The 19614-nt window shown below is 37.5% G+C and overlaps 2 protein-coding genes across 2 annotated transcripts in view; one reads left to right on the forward strand and one right to left on the reverse strand.

Annotated features, from left to right (window-relative positions):
- Positions 1 to 12276, forward strand: part of LOC109038396 (uncharacterized) — a 150255-nt gene extending 137979 nt beyond the window's left edge. Inside the window, exon 9 of the mRNA XM_072306432.1 lies at positions 10195 to 12276. Coding sequence (XP_072162533.1) covers positions 10195 to 10991 — 797 coding nt within the window. The 3' untranslated portion in view covers positions 10992 to 12276. The remainder of the gene's footprint in view (positions 1 to 10194) is intronic.
- Positions 12277 to 16573: 4297 nt separating this feature from the next.
- The window catches only part of Rpn8 (regulatory particle non-ATPase 8), a 39334-nt gene continuing 36293 nt past the window's right edge, over positions 16574 to 19614 (reverse strand). Inside the window, exons 5-6 of the mRNA XM_019053439.2 lie at positions 18376 to 18507; positions 16574 to 16906 (exon numbers count right to left, since the gene is read on the reverse strand). Of these exons, the coding sequence (XP_018908984.1) occupies positions 16745 to 16906; positions 18376 to 18507 (294 nt within the window). The 3' untranslated portion in view covers positions 16574 to 16744. The remainder of the gene's footprint in view (positions 16907 to 18375; positions 18508 to 19614) is intronic.

Raw genomic sequence — 19614 nt, forward strand, 5'->3', positions numbered from 1 at the left:
TCAAAAATGTTTTAGGTAGATGAAAAATAAATAGTAAATAGATTAGATTTAGTTACAGTATTCATAATACCTATCGAAAATGAATGGTGTGTGAGCCTCTTCACCACGTCACGATACTAATCTACGAAGCGTTTTTTTTTCATCATTTTTTTATTTTTTTTATTCTTTTTCATTTTTTTCAATGTTTTTTTAATCTTTTTCATTTTTTTCATTATTTTTTATTTTTCTTATTCTTTTTCATTTTTTTCATTATTTTTTTATTTTTTTTTATTCTTTTTCATTTTTTTCATTCTTTTTTTATTTATTTTTTTATTCTTTTTCATTTTTTTCATTCTTTTTTTTATTTTTTTTATTCTTTTTCATTTTTTTCATTATTTTTTTATTTTTTTTATTCTTTTTCATTTTTTTCATTCTTTTTTTATTTTTTTTAATTCTTCATCAATTTTTTCATTCTTTTTTTCATTTTTTTCATTCTTTTTTTATTTTTTTTTATTCTTTTTCATTTTTTTTCATTATTTTTTTATTTTTTTATTCGTTTTCATTTTTTTTCATTATTTTTTTATTTTTTTTTATTCTTTTTCATTCTTTTCATTCTTTTCTTATTTTTTTTATTCTTTTTCATTTTTTTCATTCTTTTTTAGTTTTGTATTCTTTTTCATTTTTTTTCATTCTTTTTTTTTTTTTTTTTTTTTCATTTTTGTTTTTTTAAAGTTAATTATTTTATTTTTTTGAGTTTTAATTTTACTTATTTTTTACCTTTTATTTTATTCTTTATTCTGAAAGGAGAAGTAAATGAATAAGCAGTTATTTTCCTTTATTAACACTGCTTCTTAAGAATGGTGGAACCAAGTATTTATATTTTCTTTTTTCTTTAATACTTTTTTCAAAATTAGCCTCAAATGCGTCCACCTTAAATGCATATTCGGAGTAGATGGTACTTTTTGCAAAATATGAAGACGTGCTTAAGAGGCCCACGCATTGTTTATTTAAGGCAGGCACAATAAATTCCGCAACAAATTGTAATTCATTTTCTTAAATTTCTGGAATAGCTCAATCAATGGAAAATGCCGTAACTATATTACTCCTATAAAAAAGTAGTAAAAAGTAGAAAAAAAGTGAAAAGTAAAGAGAACGAGGCAAAAGAGGGACGAACAAGAGGGAAGGAGAGGAGAAAGAAGAGTGGGAATAATGGAGAAGAGGAGGGTGGCTCCCATGTATTCAGTATTTCAGTAAGTACCTAAACATAAGTAAAAAAAAATTATTTGCCAGAAACATCGTTGCTCCGGAGGGAGGAAAATACTTCAAGCAAAGTGGAGCGGGCAGGGGGGGGGGATAATACCGGGGTAAGGCCCCTCCCCCCCCTGTAAGGGAGATGTAAGTTGGGTCAAAGTTTATCAATCGTAAAGAAAGAAAAATAATCCCCCCCCCCCCAAATGAGCCCGCCATATCTGTCTTACAGGAAGAGGCATATAGCCAGTATGTTATAAAGAAAATTTGTCTTTTTGATGTATTTATACATTTCAACTGTTTTTGGCGCGTATACGTAGTATACCGCCTTTGCGATCGTTTCGAACCCTGCTCGATACAATAACCGAGTCCCTTAGTTCCTTACCGAAAAGTGACTACCGCGAACTTCTGAGATTTTCCAAAGCGTGTAAAAAGTTTATTTATCCGTCAATAATTATGATTTAAAGTTGTTTCTCATTCTGGGGCTTTCTAGTTTATGTGCAGTGAATACCAAGAGTCTACGTTACTTGGTTTTTTTAAAAAAAGCCTAAGAATACGCAGCGCTGATTTAAAATATGCATATATAAGCAGAATCAAGCGAACTGATTCGAGGATGGCTGACCAGTTCGGCACTCCTTGAATGAAAATTTCACTCACTCCGTTTTGCTCAAAACGTTGCTTTGACTGATCTCCACACCCCTGTTATGCTTTTCAAAATTTGGTAGCACTGATCTGATAGCCACGGCCATTCTGGATAACCGTAAGTGCAATCTGTGATGAGCCTCCAAACTCATTAGACCATTTGCTAAACATGGTTCATACAGGAATCCACTTACCTCTCTCCTCCCCACGCGCTTGATCACTGCGTCGGCATCTCATCGGCGCTCGTCGGGTATAAGAATGGACTTGGGTCCGGGCGCGGCGGAGACCCTCGCCCTATTACTCACGCTTAATTAACCCTTTCACCGTCACGCTAGGATTCATCCAATTTTCCCAAAAAATTGTTTCGCGTGTATTTAGCAATTTTTTCCTTACTCTCCGTTAAAACACGAATAAAAAGAGGCCTCATTTATAAAAATCGGCCAAATAGAAGAGAAGTTACAGTAATCGAAATCCGAAGAAATGAACAAAACCTCGACTTCTCGATACAAAAAATAAAATGAAGGGGATAAAAAGAAATGTATAAATTACAATTAAATATGACCTCAGAATTTGACAAGCAATTCAATTATATACCTAACGCTGAAAAAACTGGGAGAAATTACAAAAAATTCGCCTCTTGCAAGGGGCTTCTTTGTAAGAATTTTGACCTGAAGAGAAGGGTCGAATAACAGCAGTACTCCATACAATACACGGTGTGCCTGAACGAGTTAAACATTTTTTATACGTCCAAATGGAAAAATCTTTATATTTTTAACTACAGTGTCTCTTGAATCGTTTAAGCCCCCCCCCCCCAAAAAAAAAAAAAAAAAATCCGTCGAGATTCTGGAACGTAAAGGCGCTTTAAGAGCATTCTGGGGCTATAATAGCTAAATCACCGTTAGTAAATCCCGTTATATTATTAAAAAGAAATTGACTCCATAGTTTAATTCCTTAGTTTCTTGAATACGATTATTTTAAGCGCTTAAACATTTATACCACCAATTTTAGCCATGGGGTGATTTCCTGAGAGCCGATAATATCACGAATTTCTCATAGAACCCTTCAACAGTGGCTTGCTTTTTTGGCAGCCGATTTGGCCATCGAACCGGGGCTTAAATGGAAGCTGATAATAACCCAAAGCTCTGAGAAAAATTTTGAGATGGGTATAAGAACGGTTTGTTGTAAGTAACGAGGAGAGGCGGGCAAAGCGGGTAAAATCCGCTCTAATTTTTACAGTTTTTCTGTTGAATTAATGTTGCCGCGGGCTTCTGACTGTGTCCACACATAGTTTCTGTTCAGCATATCGATACATAAGTATTTACACACGTAGAATCTAATTTTTACGTCAGGGAGTCGACAAATTTCGATTTTTTCGATCTTATACGGAAAATTGATGGTTTTTCGGGATTGAAATTATTATTGTTTCATGAAAAATAAATGCACCCAAAATGACTATAGCATATTGATTTTTACACATTTGCACTCACGAAATTGCGGTTGGTAAATTCAACGAGTGGGTGCATCGACCTGGTATATCAAGTTTCTGCAATTTTTTACGGCAAATCAGTAGATTTTCGGGATGTAGATTGCTTACTTTCAATTCATGAATGTATAAAGCAACGACATGGTTGAACTTCTTTGCATGGAAAGACGTTTAAAATAACAAAATCAAGACATATTTAATGTAATTGCATTTATATCGAGTCAATTCATTTTCAATAATATAACGGGATTTATACTACCGGTGATTTGGGTATTTTAGCCCCAAAATTCCTTTAAATCGACTTTATCTTCTAGGAGTTCGACAGAATTTTTCCTTTCTTCGCTTAAATTATTCCGTAGCACTTTTCTTCAAGAATCTGATAAGATTTTGCTTGAAGCAGATCAAAAAACTTAAATTCGATCGAATAGCTTTCTACATTCACAATACACGGTCTCGTCAAGGTGCGTCGTTGACCTCGCAGTGTTGGATCGTGAATTCTCTTGTTGTGCTGCTTGCCTATTTTGAAATCTCTGTAAATGAAAACTAAAGGGGTTGATATGTGCGAGTTAGTGACGCGCCTTATCAACACATTGTGTTGGAGTTCACTGCTTGCTTTTTAATGTTAAAGTGTATACAGGTCAATTCGTAATGATAGGTACATAGCAACGGACGGGAACTTTCGGGCCCCCGTAAGCTTAGTGCGTGCGTGCGGCATGTCGCTTCGGCAGTGTAGAGGACGCGCGCGCGTCCTCCTAGTGCTTGCTCTAGTGTTTCTCGTTGCGCGCGCTTTTCTCGGGTGTTTTGCGGCTTATTTGTTGCAGATACGACCTAACGGCCGAAATTTTCGTTCTAAGGACCGTAACTCGGCGTTTTTCATGGGAAAACAGTGTTATCGAATCTAAAAATCTCAAATTTCAACCCGTGTCACTTAAGTCGTTTGAGCACCGGGTAAAAATTGTTTGAAATATTTTTCCTTGTACGAGGCTTCTAATGTATCCACACATCAACTTTTAAGACGAGGACCTTCTTCGAATTCGAAAATTTAAAAAATAAGAAACACCCTAAAGGAGGGCTCTTACCACTGTAGGGGAGAAGTAAGTTGGGTCAAAGTTTATCAATCGTATAGAAAGAAAAATAATTCCCCCTACATATGACCCCGCCATATCTGCCTTACAGGAAGAGGCACTTGAGAGGAATTGTTTGGATTGCAGGGGAGGAGGTAAATAGGGGGAAAGGGGGGGGGAATCACATTAAAATTGGTAAAATGTAAGGAAGAAGAAAAATCCCCAACTTAAAATACCATCATAACCGCGGCGTGGAGAGAAGAGAACAAAGTAAAGTCAGTAAGATACGCTAACGGTCATGATAGTATGAATAAAGCCCCCCCCCCTCCCCGCCCCCAGAAAACCATTTGGGGCTTTGTGAAAGATGTGTAAAAATACTACAGGAATAGCTGAAAAAATCACCGTAAACCGCGCTTCAATATCTAGATCTGGTACCTCGTAACAGCCGGAGTTCGACATTAAAACACCTGCAAAAATGGGTGAAAATCGGGGACTTTGCCACCCCCCCCCCCCCTTAACTCGAAACCGGTGCGTATACTCGATCTGAAAATTAAATATGTGTAAAGGGTCACCTAAGGATGAAAAATAACCTCACTTCGACCCCGATTTCGAGGGCCCAAAAGCGGGCCACTTTATGCACGGCTCTTTCAGCTTTGTTCTCCTCATTTTTTTTCGTTTGATGAATACCTGATCATTCCCTTTCTTTCAAAATTACAATACCGTGCAACTTTCCATTTGGTAGTAATTTATTAGCCTCACTCTCCTGAAATTGAATTCTAAAATTGAGCTATTTAGATTAAAAAGTTTCGAACTTTCAAAAATACTGATTTTAAGAGGACTATATGGATAGCATTTTGCAATTCGGAACTATAGGCAGAACGGTAGGTTTTCAGGAGAGCAACTTTTGCAAAAACCATTGGCGTTTTTCATCAAAACGATCAATGTTGCGGTTTGATGGTTCATTTTATAGCTATGGAGTTCCTTTAACACCCTGTGTTGACAGATTCGTCAAAAACATCACACTGTTGCCAATAATTACAAAAAAAGGCTATAGTTCCTTATTGAAAAATGAAGAATCCGGGGAAGCTCATTTTGCAATTAGGAACTATAGATTGTTTTAGCACTGACTGCATAGGGGAGACGACCCTGGTGTCACTATTACAAACTGGAGGGTTAACCCCAACAGAGAAAACACCCCTTCCTTCCATCATACGAGGAAGGGGGGAGGTGCATTGTCCCTGCGGAAAGATATTCTACAAAAAACAGGGTGTGCCAAAAATATGGATACTTACCGACTTGCTAATATTTCGAGAATGGTGGCAAATATTAACATGCAATTTGGACGGGAGGGTTTATAGATTTGATTGACATGAATCGATCAAAAAATGAAAGCATGAATCGATCGAAACCGACTCGATCGACAAATTATTGAAAAACCGGTGTTATGATTCCGACATGACCGACATGAATCGATCGAAAAGTTAGAACATGAACCGATTGACGTGATTTGATCGGCACTGATTCGATTGACGACCGTGAATCGATCAAAAACCAGCGAATCGATCCGCAAATCCGTGAATCGATTGACAACCCCGTGATTCGTTCAAAAAATCCGTGAATTGATCGATAAACCCTTGAATAGGTCAACAAACTCGTGAATCGTGAAATTTTGAAAATTCGAAAATCCAAGATTAAGGATGTGGCCTATAATGCTATCTCGGCTCCTGTTCGATCGATCATGCTGATTTTCGGGGTTAGGGGGTATTTTTGGACGGGAAACTCGAATTTCTGGTCAAATTTTGAAAATTCAAAAATCAAAGATGGCGGATGTGGCCTAAAATGCTATCTCGGCTCCTGTTCGATCGATCTTGCTGATTTTTGTTATCCGGAGGTATTTTTGGACGGGAAACTAGAATTTCTGGTCAAATTTTGAAAATTCAAAAATCCAAGATGGCGGATGTGGCCTAAAATGCTATCCCGGCTCGTGCTCCATCTATCGCGGTGAATCTTGGTACCAGGTAGTATTTTTGGATGGGAAACTCGAATTTCTGATCGAATTTTGAAAATTCGAAAATCCAAGATGGTGGATGTGGCCGAAAATGACCTTACTTGAGTAAGTATCCCCTGGGGGATCTTTCATTCCTCGGACACACGTTTAAAGGGGAGCTCAGAAGACGCAACCTCAAACTTGTTTTTCGTGGATTGAAATGCGAAAAATATCGGAGAAATTATTTGTGGCTTATGCGTAGTAAATACTTCAAAAAACGCAAAAATCAAAAATCACTGAACAAGCTCAATGTCAAAATTTGAAAAATTTCAATTTTTCGAAACTCGGCTAGGAATTTGAGTTTCCCGGCCAAAAATACCCCCTATACAACCAAGATTCACCACGATAGGTCGAGCAGCCCGAGATAGCATTTTAGGCCACATCCGCCATCTCGGATTTTCAAATTTTCAAAATTTGACCAGAAATTCAAGTTTCCCGTCCAAAATCCCTAATAGCACAGTTACACAATGGAATGTTTTTAAAATGTTTCAAATTATGTCAATCTCGGATCAGTCATTGACATATGTTTCCAACAAATTTTCAAAACGAATACATGAAATGGGCAAGTTGGCCGTGTCTTTGAAACGTACTGAAAACAAATCGAAAATGTTTCTAATTGCGGTCATTCAAACTATTTTAAAAATAAGTTGGAAACGTTTCAAACTTATTTCAAAAAGGCATAAATAACCCACCCAAAAATGTGTAAGAATTGTGTCAGCTATGTGTTGTCAATATATTGCAGTCCGTTCAATAAACTATATCAGAAAGGTTTCAAAAACATTTCAAAACCATTGCCACAGCTAAGCCTATGATTGAAACATATTTACGGAACATGTCTGCCACAATTTATATGAAAATCAATGAACCTTTATTGACATCTATCGGAAAAAATTTGTAATTGTGTCAATTTTTTTTTAACGACCCAGGCACAGATTCATATTAGATTTGTGTACGATATGTTGGGAAAGGAGATCAACTAAATATTTTGGAAACATTTCTAAAACATATTTTAAACGTTGCTGCAGAAATTCTTGGAAGTTCGAAGTTTCTGAGAAATAAACCTGACATATTTCTGACACAATTTAGCAACGTTTCCAAGATCCTTCAAAAACATGTTTCAGAAACAACTGGCAGATATTTCGTATTTTTAATCTGATAAGGTACAGCTATATGTTGAATCTATGTATGAAACGTGACGGAATGGTATTTGAAACGCCTTCAGGTTTTCGTGTACGAATTTCCCTCATTGCTCTCCAGTTGAAATACTCGTATCACTCTCATTTAATTGATCCGCGGCGATCGTACGTCATAACCATTTATAAAATTAATTTAAACGCATAAGGGTAAGGAAATTTATTTCAGAAATGTGTCAGGAATATATCAGTTAAACAAAACAGTGCCTTGATCGTCATTAAAACCTGGTGAACACAAGTTGAAAACATTTCTCAGACCTTTCTAAAAATTTTCCTAGATCAAACTGAACCCACCAGAGAGCGTTGACGTTTCATTTTCCAATTTTACCAAATTTTGGTTTATTTTTTTTTTTGTCTCAAGGTTTACTTTTTGGCTATTTAATTATGCAGAGTTAAAAATAGTTTTAAATTCTTGGTATGCATCGCATTTATCTCCATAAGAGCTTATAAGTTATGGATTATCTAAAATATTGAAACCGTACATCATGCTTTGCGTATACTTTTCTAAAGTGAGGACGTCCTAATCCCTCTGATAGTTTAATACTGATGGAGTGAACCCATAGTTCCATACTCTCCTTAGGCATAGTCTGTAATCAGGCCGCCCAGGCACTTGATTTGATAGCTATAATGCCTCCACGACATTTGCTAAAACAGATGTCTGAAAATTTTTTTACGGTTAAGAAGTAGTGACATGCGGATGTATTCAACACAGAGTGGGCTCGTGTTTAACACTACATGGACTGTAGTGATTATACCGAAAATGTGTCATAAACATTTAGGAAATCAGAGGAAAATCTGAGTTAAAGGCTCATTGTTTTACAAATGTGTCAGAAATGTGTCAAAAATGCACTGCCAACGGAGACCTTTGCCCATTGTGTCATTGAAATATGTAAAAAATGAATTCGAAACATTTCGGTGACACAATCTGCAAATGTTTCACAGACACATAAAATGTGGTGACATGGGAATGTGTTGAACACAGAGTGGCTTCGTGTTTGACACTTCATTCGGGTTTTTTTAAAGTATCACGTGAAACATTTCAGAAATGAGGCTTGGTGTCATTGACACGTTTTAAAAACATCTCTAAGACTAGGTGTGCTATTACGGTACCTCCTGGTACCAAAAATCAGCAAGATCGATCAAACAAGAGCCGAGATAGCATTTTAGGCCACATCTGCCATCTTGGATTTTTGAATTTTCAAAATTTGACCAGAAATTCGAGTTTCCCGTCGAAAAATACCCCCGGTCACCAAAAATCAGCAAGATCCATCGAACAGGAGCCGAGATAGCATTTTAGGCCACATCCGCCATCTTTGATTTTTGAATTTTCAAAATTTGACCAGAAATTCGAGTTTCCCGTCGAAAAATACCACCGGTTACCAAAAATCAGCAAGATCCATCGAACAGGAGCCAAGATAGCATTTTAGGCCACATCCGCCATCTTGGATTTTTGAATTTTCAAAATTTGACCAGAAACTCGAGTTTCCCGTCGGAAAATACCCCCGGTCACCAAAAATCAGCAAGATCCATCGAACAGGAGCCGAGATAGCATTTTAGGCCACATCCGCCATCTTTGATTTTTGAATTTTCAAAATTTGACCAGAAATTCGAGTTTCCCGTCGAAAAATACCACCGGTTACCAAAAATCAGCAAGATCCATCGAACAGGAGCCAAGATAGCATTTTAGGCCACATCCGCCATCTTGGATTTTTGAATTTTCAAAATTTGACCAGAAATTCGAATTTCCCGTCGAAAAATACCCCCGGATACCAAAAATCAGCAAGATCGGTCGAACAGGAGCCGAGATAGCATTTTAGGCCACATCCGCCATCTTGAATTTTTGAATTTTCAAAATTTGACCAGAAATTCGAATTTCCCGTCGAAAAATACCCCCGAATACCAAAAATCAGCAAGATCGGTCGAACAGGAGCCGAGATAGCATTTTAGGCCACATCCGCCATCTTGGATTTTTGAATTTTCAAAATTTGACCAGAAATTCGAATTTCCCGTCGAAAAATACCCCCGGATACCAAAAATCAGCAAGATCGGTCGAACAGGAGCCGAGATAGCATTTTAGGCCACATCCGCCATCTTGGATTTTTGAATTTTCAAAATTTGACCAGAAATTCGAATTTCCCGTCGAAAAATACCCCCGGATACCAAAAATCAGCAAGATCGGTCGAACAGGAGCCGAGAATGCCGAGAAAGCATTATGCCGTCCTGTCTATAGTTCCGAATTGCAAAATGGGAAATCCGAGTTTCGCATTACGCAATAGGGAACCATAGTATAGGTCCCAATTGCAAAATGAACTTCGCGTGATCCTGCGGCGGCAAATTTTTGCGGGGTCGCTGAAGCGGGATAAAAATTGTTTTTGAGGATTTTCTTTTTCTCAATAGTAAGTAAATACCCTCCTGATACGGAATTCATCATAAAAAAAAAATCGAAAATTTGACCCTAGTTCCTTATTGCATAAAGCTGTCCATATACTGTGATGAGTTAAGTAATGATGGATTGAATTGATTTTTGTGACTTTGCAGGTACATTATCCCCTCTGCAGTCTCAGAATGACTTCTCATTCGGTCACCCTGACTCATCTTTCTCTTCGATAAGACCCCTGTCCTTTGATTCCCAATCTCTCACCCCAACCCCTCCCACATCAGAAACGATGACTAATTTCTGGAATTCATTCATCAGCGAGAAACCTACCTCCAGTTCATCCTCCCTGACAGGTTTCCTTGCTCCTGGTGGACAACTACCTCCCTACATTCAGAGAAAAAACGTTTCTAAGACAGCTCTTCAGCCAACAGGTCGGCCAACCATCCAGAAAGTCAATTTATCACCACCTTTCAGGAATGGACAAACTCTTCAGACAGAGGACACACTGAGCCATCCTAAGTCAAACCAACGACCCTCTTTGCACAGCCGGCCAACTCCTCTAGCGGAGCAGCCAAAGACAAATCATTCATCGCTCCTACGCAGTGGGCCTATACCTCAGGCTGAGGACCTACATGGCCATCCGCGGCTTGCCAAAAGCCCGTCGTATGATAGGGAAAACCCCCCATACGAAAGGGAGAACAATCCCCAAAAATTTCCTAGCTACCAAATTCACGATTCTCCTCCTAGAGCCATAACGACGAGAGTCAATAAGTTTAAGCCGAAGTTTCAAGAGACCCCCAAGCACTCAGAAAACGTGAACTGGTATTTCAGTAACTATAATAATTCGAACCTCGACCCATATGTTGGGCCGAATTTTAAAAGATCTGGTTCAAGATGCAGCCATAATGATTGGGTTGTGCTAATTTTAATGCTGTGCGTCTCATACACTATGAATTGAAGAGTTACTAACAGGAGGTGACCATCATATTTGCAGCTTACTTGTCAATTTGCAAAACTTAAAGATCATACAATTGGTTCCAAAAGCCGTTGAACTATGAAATGTTTACTGCTTTGAATATAATTCTGTCTGGTTGCCAGCTACTTAAAAATGTGACTTTGAGGTAAACATAAGTATTTTCAGACGATAGTTGAAATAAAGAGAAAGATGAAAAGTCCCTCGCTTCAGTAGAGAAGATCAAGAATGATCTCAATCCCGGCAGGTAGTGTATCTATTCTTAGAATTCAAATACATTCAAATTTTGACTCTGTGGCGCATAACAATACTTTAGCCCTTTTACCCAGCAGCTCTTCTGAAAGTCCATTTAATGATAGGATCCATTCATCCAAAAGAATCTTGGTAGAAGAGACGACCATGCACTTACCATAAAGTTATGGTTGCATATGTATCTACTGTTGCAGCATCCCTAGTGGCAGGCTTCAATTTATTTACCTATTTATTTTTTTTAAAAAAAGTAAAGAAAAGATAAGGGATTACATAACGGTGCGGCACAATGATTATCTAACGAAAGTGGTCGATTTTGGTCAAAAATACCCATTTTAATTATCTTGTTATATAATGAACGATGTGGTTGTTATATAAACAATTCATAAATGATAGTTAAATGTTCCTGGTTTCTGGTATGAAATACCTGTCCTGAGAAGCGTAGGAAAATGGATTTCCTAAATCAAACTATTAAACACATACCTATGGAAAAATGGGAAAATTTATTTCTCGTTTATTTATCACGTACACATTGCATTATATAATAATTTCTAGTAGCATGTGGCCGCTTCGCGGCACGACGCGACGGTACCTGCTAAAGAGGTTGTCCCATTTTCCATAGGAAGTTCCATAGAAATTCAGGAATCATAACATATCATCGGAGAAGCCTAAATCCGGTGTCATTTCTCGTCTAGCCCCCCAGGGGGAGGGGAAGCAGGGGGTCAAAGGTCAAACGCTCCGACCGCCATAACGTTTGAACGAATCGTCGCGTCGTATCAACTTGATCTTGGCCTCAAATGAAAGCTCTTGACGAGACCTTTCATTTGATGTATAGTAGTTCAGTTTTTCGGGGTTTGCTCTTAATGAGAACGCATGAATCATTACAAAAACCAATTTAAATGAAAGCCCTTGATTCAAGCTTTAAAACGAGCTATCGTTGAACTTGGGGAAATGAATGGTTCAAAAGTTATGACCGCTCAAAGTTGGCGTGGCGCGCTAATTTCGAAGCGCGCGTAGTGTATACTCGCGTGCCACCCCTCCCTACCTATCTCCCTGAGGCCCGCTTCAGTTGATAACGGATACAGAAAGGTCCAAAGCTTCTTTCACCTAAAGAATGACCAGTCATTAGTGTTAAATTACTTTTATTCCCAACGAAAAAAGGGAAATAAAAATAAATAAAATGCTAATAAACGATAAGACGCTGGTATACATTATTTTTTCGCCCCCCCCCCCCTCAATGATTTAATATTTGATGTAGCCAAATCAAGCCTCTCATCATTACGGTATCTGATTATTCCCAAGCAGGTAAATCTTGATGAGAGGGAAATAGATCGGAGAGAGATGAGGGAGAGATATTCAGTAGTAAATGCGAGTTTTAAGTGCTGGTCGGCTACTTGCGTACCAAACCCTATGAATATTATCTACAGCTTTTGAGTGTATTTTGTGGTAAAAGCAGATTGATTTGGCTATTATATATTAAATCATGGAGGGGAGGGCGAAAAAATAATGTATACCAGCGTCTTATCGTTTATTAGCATTTAATTTATTTTTATTTCCCCTTTTTCGTTAGGAATAAAAGTAATTTAACACTAATGACTGGTCATTCTTTAGGTGAAAGAAGCTTTGGACCTTTCTGTATCCGTTATCAACGGAAGCGGGCCCCAGGGGGAAAGGTAGGGAGGGGTGGCACGCGAGTATACACTACGCGCGCTTCGAAATTAGCGCGCCACGCCAACTTTGAGCGGTCATAACTTTTGAACCATTCATTTCCCCAAGTTCAACGATAGCTCGTTTTAAAGCTTGAATCAAGGGCTTTCATTTAAATTGGTTTTTGTAATGATTCATGCGTTCTCATTAAGAGCAAACCCCGAAAAACTGAATTTTTTGGGCTTGAAAAATCAAAAAATGATTTTTTTTTACGTTGAAAAATTATCAATAATACACACTACTATACATCAAATGAAAGGTCTCGTCAAGAGCTTTCATTTGAGGCCAAGATCAAGTTGATACGACGCGACGATTCGTTCAAAAGTTATGGCGGTCGGAGCGTTTGACCTTTGACCCCCTGCTCCCCTCCTCCTGGGGGGCTAGCCGAGAAATGACACCGGATTTAGGCTTCTCCGATGATACGTTATGATTACTGAAAGTATGGATGGAATAGCTTTTGCGGCCATTTCCTATGGAGAATGGGACAACCTCTTTGAACCGAAGGATCGAAAAGTCACCTCATCCTTCTTACAAAATTATTTTTAAGCTATGTTACTCTAAAATTTTCTTATGATTAATCTCTTTCAATAATGAACTATCGATCAAACATTTCAAAACCTCAGCAATGGCCATGTCAGTAATCAATGAGTTCATTAAAGCACAAACTTTAAGGTATTTATATATTTTTCTCTCAATATGTTAACTCAAAAATTGATTGACCACTTATCTACGTTGTAAAATTTAAAACTGTCTTTTTTCATTTTGAATCCTTCCTTAAAGTGAGCAATAAATTTTCGCTTCTTAAAAATTGGTATTTTTCATTTCATAGAGCATGCAAATTTGATTGATTTCAGCAAAATGAAGCTTGGGACGATGGGACGTGATTTTTTTTTTTTTTTTTTTTTTTTTTTCACCTTTCTGAAATTTGTATTGAAAAATATGTTCATGATGGGCAACCAGATAAGGTATGAATCAAAAAACAACTTTTCACGTTTTCTCATCAAAATCTCAGGTGAAAAACGATTTACACATCAGGAACTTTAGAAATCAACTAATGTACAAGATATTGACAAGTATTTTCAGCACACATTAAATGAAGGTTAGATCATACAAATAACGTTTTGCCATTTCACCAACTTTAATAGTAAATATTTTTGTCATGTTGAGTTGATTTCCAGACTTCTTGTTGTGTAGTTTGTTTTCCTCGTGACATTTTGAAGAGCGAACATATTGAGTAGAGTCCTAAGTCATACTTTTCTTGCCTGGTGACCCACTTGAAACAATTACCTTCTGCCACAATATCATTTGTTGGATGGAGTTCTATTCATTCTCTCCCCTAAGGCAGTACCTAATTTGTATTAATTTAGGTGTTCATAAGTAATTTTAAAAAAAGGAAATTCTTTTTTTTTCCAAGCAGCCTCGATAAAGGACCATTTCAACCCTTGTTAATCATACGGTGCCAGAATGAGCCATTTTCCTTGAAATCCTTTTCGCCCAGCTCCGAAATGTGAGGAGGAGGGGGGGGGGGGCAACAGAGGGAAATAAAAAGTTTCAGGAAAGTGCAAAATACTTTCCAAGTGTTCCATAATTTTCAAAGGAAAAATTACAAATTTTTGCAGCAATATTTGGTTGTTCGAAAGTTGCAAAATTTTGCAAATGAGTGGTAAGAAAGTTGCGAATACGGGGAAAGAAAGTTGAAGATTAATTGAAGTTTTTGGGTTGGAAATAGCAACTTAGGGGGAAGGGGGGGGGGAGTGTAGAGACTTATTGAACGCCTTTCGTTTTAAAAAGGCAGAGTTTGACGCATTTATGCAAAACAGTGTGAGGAGACGCCCAATTTTCCCAGACAATTCATCATTAGAGGGGGAAATTGGCAACGTCAGGAGGAGCACCGACTTTAGGGAAAACGCTGATGTCCGCTGGGAAATGCGCGCCGCCGGCCGACCCGAGCGTAGGGAGCTAGGCCACTTGCTCCGACACTCGAGGAAAGTCAGTCTTTGCAACACGGTCGTCTTGTGCATGTGCTCAGGGCTCCGGCCTGCACATGCGCATCATTGACGAGCCGACAAATCAGACGAACGACTCCGGTTCGCTTTTCAGCACCGTCCATCTTTTTTTAGTCTTTTTTCCCCTTTTTAGCTATCCTCTCAGTCTTGTCGAGTTCTTCCAACTGATAGAATAGCCAATTCAGAAAATATATCGAAATTCAGTGAAAGACAGACTCTTTCTCTCTTTGTTGACTACGTCTTTCATTTTTGAGAGGGTCAACCACTGCCCCCCAAAGAGCACCCACTGTTGTGTTGTGTAGGTGGTCTGCACGAGATCTCTCTATTTAGAGACGTCCCGTCGGCTGATATCACGACGCTCCAGCTACGTACCCTTATCGACCCGAAATCAGGGTCATCACAACAGGCGTGACTAAAAATTACATTTCAAAAAGCGCACGAGTTACGAGCTTGTTTGAAGAACAACTATACTGACATAAGCGTGTTGTACAAGGACTTGGATCATTTTTGGTCTGCGTAAAAAATGGACACAAGGTGTAAAAGAAACACTTTTACAGCAAAATGGGGGCAAGGGGCGCTCAATTTCGAAATTAATGAGACTAAAACTTAAAATTTCAATTGGGTGTAAGTGACTTGCATTCTATGGAAACGATGTAAGTGATTTTTTGTTTTTCATTAAAAAGGTGTTTTGCATTCACGTTTTTTGACCAATAGAATGTGATTAAAAAATTTTGAGGAATAAATTATGATCAATGCGGATATATCTGTGTAGAATGGTGCTGTAGCCCTGCTAAAAGTGCACAATCAGAATCAAGACCTGGACAGATATCCATAAGATTTCATGGAAGGCCGTGAACTTCCATCTATATCCGAGGCTTAGTTAGAACATTCATAGAAGTTTATCGAATCTGTATGGACGGTTATGGATTTCCACAGAAGGAGACATGGATTCTGTAAAGAATGGTTTCAATGCCAATGCTATGGATTCCATAGAAATTCTAGTTTGTTCTTGCTCGACTTTGCTGGTTAATTACATCGGTTTGGCAGTTTTTTTTGCACCAGACTTATTACTTTTGGTGAGGCTTCGGCATAAGATTAAGACATGAATGCAATCACGACTCAAAGAGGTGGAATAAATGTTGGGATAAGAATACTTCACAAAGTGGAATAATCTCATTCTCTGATTGAGATATTATTTCCTCATAAAATTCATCGAACTAATTATTTTATTAGAATATTTATTTTATTAGAATTATCAATTCTCTTTCATTCTTTCCATCTTCCAATTACGTGAATATGGGGCACAATAATTGCTAAGGTGTCCCGATACCGGAAGCTAGAGATAATTACCGTCTTTAGGAGGCTGTTATCACTCACAATTAGAAAGAAATGTTTAGAGTATGAATGTTCTCAGTCTCATCGAAACTTAAATTAACAGAATTCTCATTATATTGAATTATGAATGATTTTTTTTAACTGATTTTCAAGTGGTTAAAGAATGAAACTGCTCCTCAGACAATGGTCATGGAAATGCCATAGTTGTTCTTGAGAGAAAGGAAACGGGTACTGCTCGTCAAACAGATTTTAACCAAGAATCACTCACAATTATAAATACATCTTTTTTATTTTATACTGTACACAAAAATTAACGATTATCTTGATTCTTGTACCAAGTGTAGTAGACTTGCATGCACTGCTGAGACCCAAGAAAACTTAGTGGCTAAGGCAAGTCTCAAAACAAATCAAAACTCAAAAATACGAAAAACGTAAGAAAATTTATTTGGCTTTGACATCTTTTTTCTCTTCTTTGACAGGTTCTTCCTTCTTTTCTTCCGGTTTCTTTCCCTCTTTCTTCTCTGCATCTCTGTTCGTTAACTTGTTATTAATTAGATTATGTAGAGCAATTATTGACCTAATTAATGATGCCAAGTAGAGAACCTAAAATTGAAAACAAAACAAAACTTACGAATTGTACGTGATCATTTGCTCAAATACACATCCGAGTTGAGGCTACTGAGATGTTGGAAACATAGCTTTACCCAAGTTGCATTTCTTAACGAAAAAATCGCTACATATTGCGATTTTATTAGCGATAAAATTACCAGGATCATCAACATCTAAGCGATTATCCTCGATCATAACGCGATAAAATCGCGCTTTCATCGCCCAACAATTTATCGCGATATTTTCGAAATAAAAATCTGGCAATAATAAATGGCAATTTAATCTCAATTTTATCGACGAAAATTGGTCGCGATTTTATCAAACCAAAAATTGCAATGTGTAGCAATTTAATCGCCATATATCGCAATTTTTTAAGCGATAATATCTCGATATATTGCCACCGAAAAAATCGCGATAACTAACCTATAAAATCGCTATTTATCGCGATCACTGCTACTTGGGTAGATCAAGCTAAAATTTTGTGAGATTTGGGTAAAGTTGAGTTGCATCATGGTAGATTGGCTACTAATATGAATATAGAATTTAGCGAGACCACCACATTTAGAATCCCCTGCACAATACAGATGTTCATTTTCATGACTGTTTGAAAATGTTCATTCAAAGAGCTTTATTTTTATTTTATATTCTTTTGCACAATTGATACATAACAGCTGTTGACCTATGGAACATGGTTGATTCCAAATAGTAAAACCTAGATTAAGTCTGTTAGCAACAAACTAAAACAACAACAAAAAATAACATCAAGTTGCTATTATGTACAATTATTAATTATACTATTGATCAGTCAATTACTGTTTCTCTGCAATCGTTTGCATGATTAAAAATGCCAAATTTATTTTTCAACTAAATAAAAAGGGCCCTGCTTATTTTCAATTCACGTTAAGCAAGACAGCTGTAAGAGCTATCTTCTGCATGTTTTAGAGGTTGCGTGTTGCACACACAACAAACAAATTTTGAGGTTAAAAATTGGCAGAAAGGGGCACAATCTTACTGAGTAAGTGCCGCTCTTGACAGAATAATTTCCTTTACTACTCTTTTGCGTGAAACACAATCAATTTTTGTGTTCTCACTGCTTTCATGTAAGTACCATTTTTATGTAAATATGACGAAGTTTGCTCTTTTAGCTGAGTCAGTAAGTTCCTCTATAATAGATTGGATGAATTTTGAAGAAGACTCGATTTCAATGATTTGAGAGTTACTGCTCTCTTCAGTAACCTGGCAGACATGAGATGTGGGGTTCATGAAGAAAACTTATCTGAAAGATAGGAACTGTATTTTCTGGAGCCACAGTTATCTCTGGTTATTACGTTTCTGCAGGAGAATGGAAAATCAAACGTTACTTCCGCAAAAACGTAATCCGTATGTGAATACCTAGTGTACTAATGAATGATAACTATTGGGGAAGGGGGATCATTATTGAGAAGTAATGACATTATACTTACCAGCATTTGATCATTGGTTTTAACATAAAGCGAGTCCACAAAGTTGGGTTTAGAAACATCAGGTAATAGATTGAATACATCTTGCAGCTGATAGACAATTTGATGATTCATCGGTAATTTTCCTTCTACAACCTAAGAAGATTAAAGCAATTATTGAATTAAACATACTAATCAATTTGATGTTTCTGAGCAGTACACGTATTTACAGTCCTTCTCCTCCATATAGCATCGATGGGAAATTCTCTACTATCGTTAGTTGTTCTGTCTCTGCGGCTTATCAGCTATCTTTTTCACAGAGTCAACTGTTTTGTTTGAAGGAGGGTGGTTCTGGGGGCTTAGAACATGCATGTAGACACAGCCAGAAGCTCTTCATTTCTCGGTGAAGTAAAATGCAGCGGAAAATCTCATCTCCGTCCCAGTCCCCACCATTTTTTTAAAATGTAAACCACGCGACGGCAGAATGAAGAAATAGTGAGCTAAAAAATCAGGAGCGGTTAATTTCCCTCAGATCCTCTACTTTGATTTTTACCTAGATTCATTGAGCAAATACAGGCTTGGGTGACCAGAACTCGATTTGGCAGAAGTGTCACCTTTTTTTAAAGCTCACATTCTTTCCCGGATGCCTGCTTTGCGTTTCTGCCGCCTTAAGTCCTCTTTGATGAGTGTGTGTATATACAAGATTCAAAGTTGTGACAACGGTGTATTGTGATGCATTACAAGTGCAGAATCATGTCAGTGGCGTGCGGTGGGTTCAGTGACAGGGCAAGCTCTAGCGTGCGCCATCCGGGGGAGAGGGGGTGTGGTTTAACGTAGCCTCTTTCCCTTCCCCCTCCCCCTAGCCTCCCTAGAAAATTCTTATAATTTTACTCTATTTGCTCTATTTTTCCGAAGAAATCTGATGGAACGTCTTGAGAAACTGTGGTTTTATTTCTTTCTCTCTTATTTATGATTTCGTTTACTCAACTTGTTTCGAATGTTATTGAGCATTGGAAGACGGGTTTATACTCTTAACTCCTAATTTTGCCACTTATTTGAGGTATTATAGTCTTTATTCTACAGCATTTAGAATTTTTGGAGTTACTTAAATTTCAAAAAAAAAAAAAAAAAAAAAAAAAAGCTTTCTGCAATTAAAACATGATTTAGGATTGTCTGATTCATCACCAATTAGATCCAAGTGAGCGAAATTTTATAGAATATAAAGGCATTTGCTCCGGAGGAGCAATTACAACCACGACGGAA

Source organism: Bemisia tabaci, chromosome 1, assembly GCF_918797505.1.
Source record: "Bemisia tabaci chromosome 1, PGI_BMITA_v3".
Lineage (NCBI taxonomy): Eukaryota > Metazoa > Arthropoda > Insecta > Hemiptera > Aleyrodidae > Bemisia > Bemisia tabaci.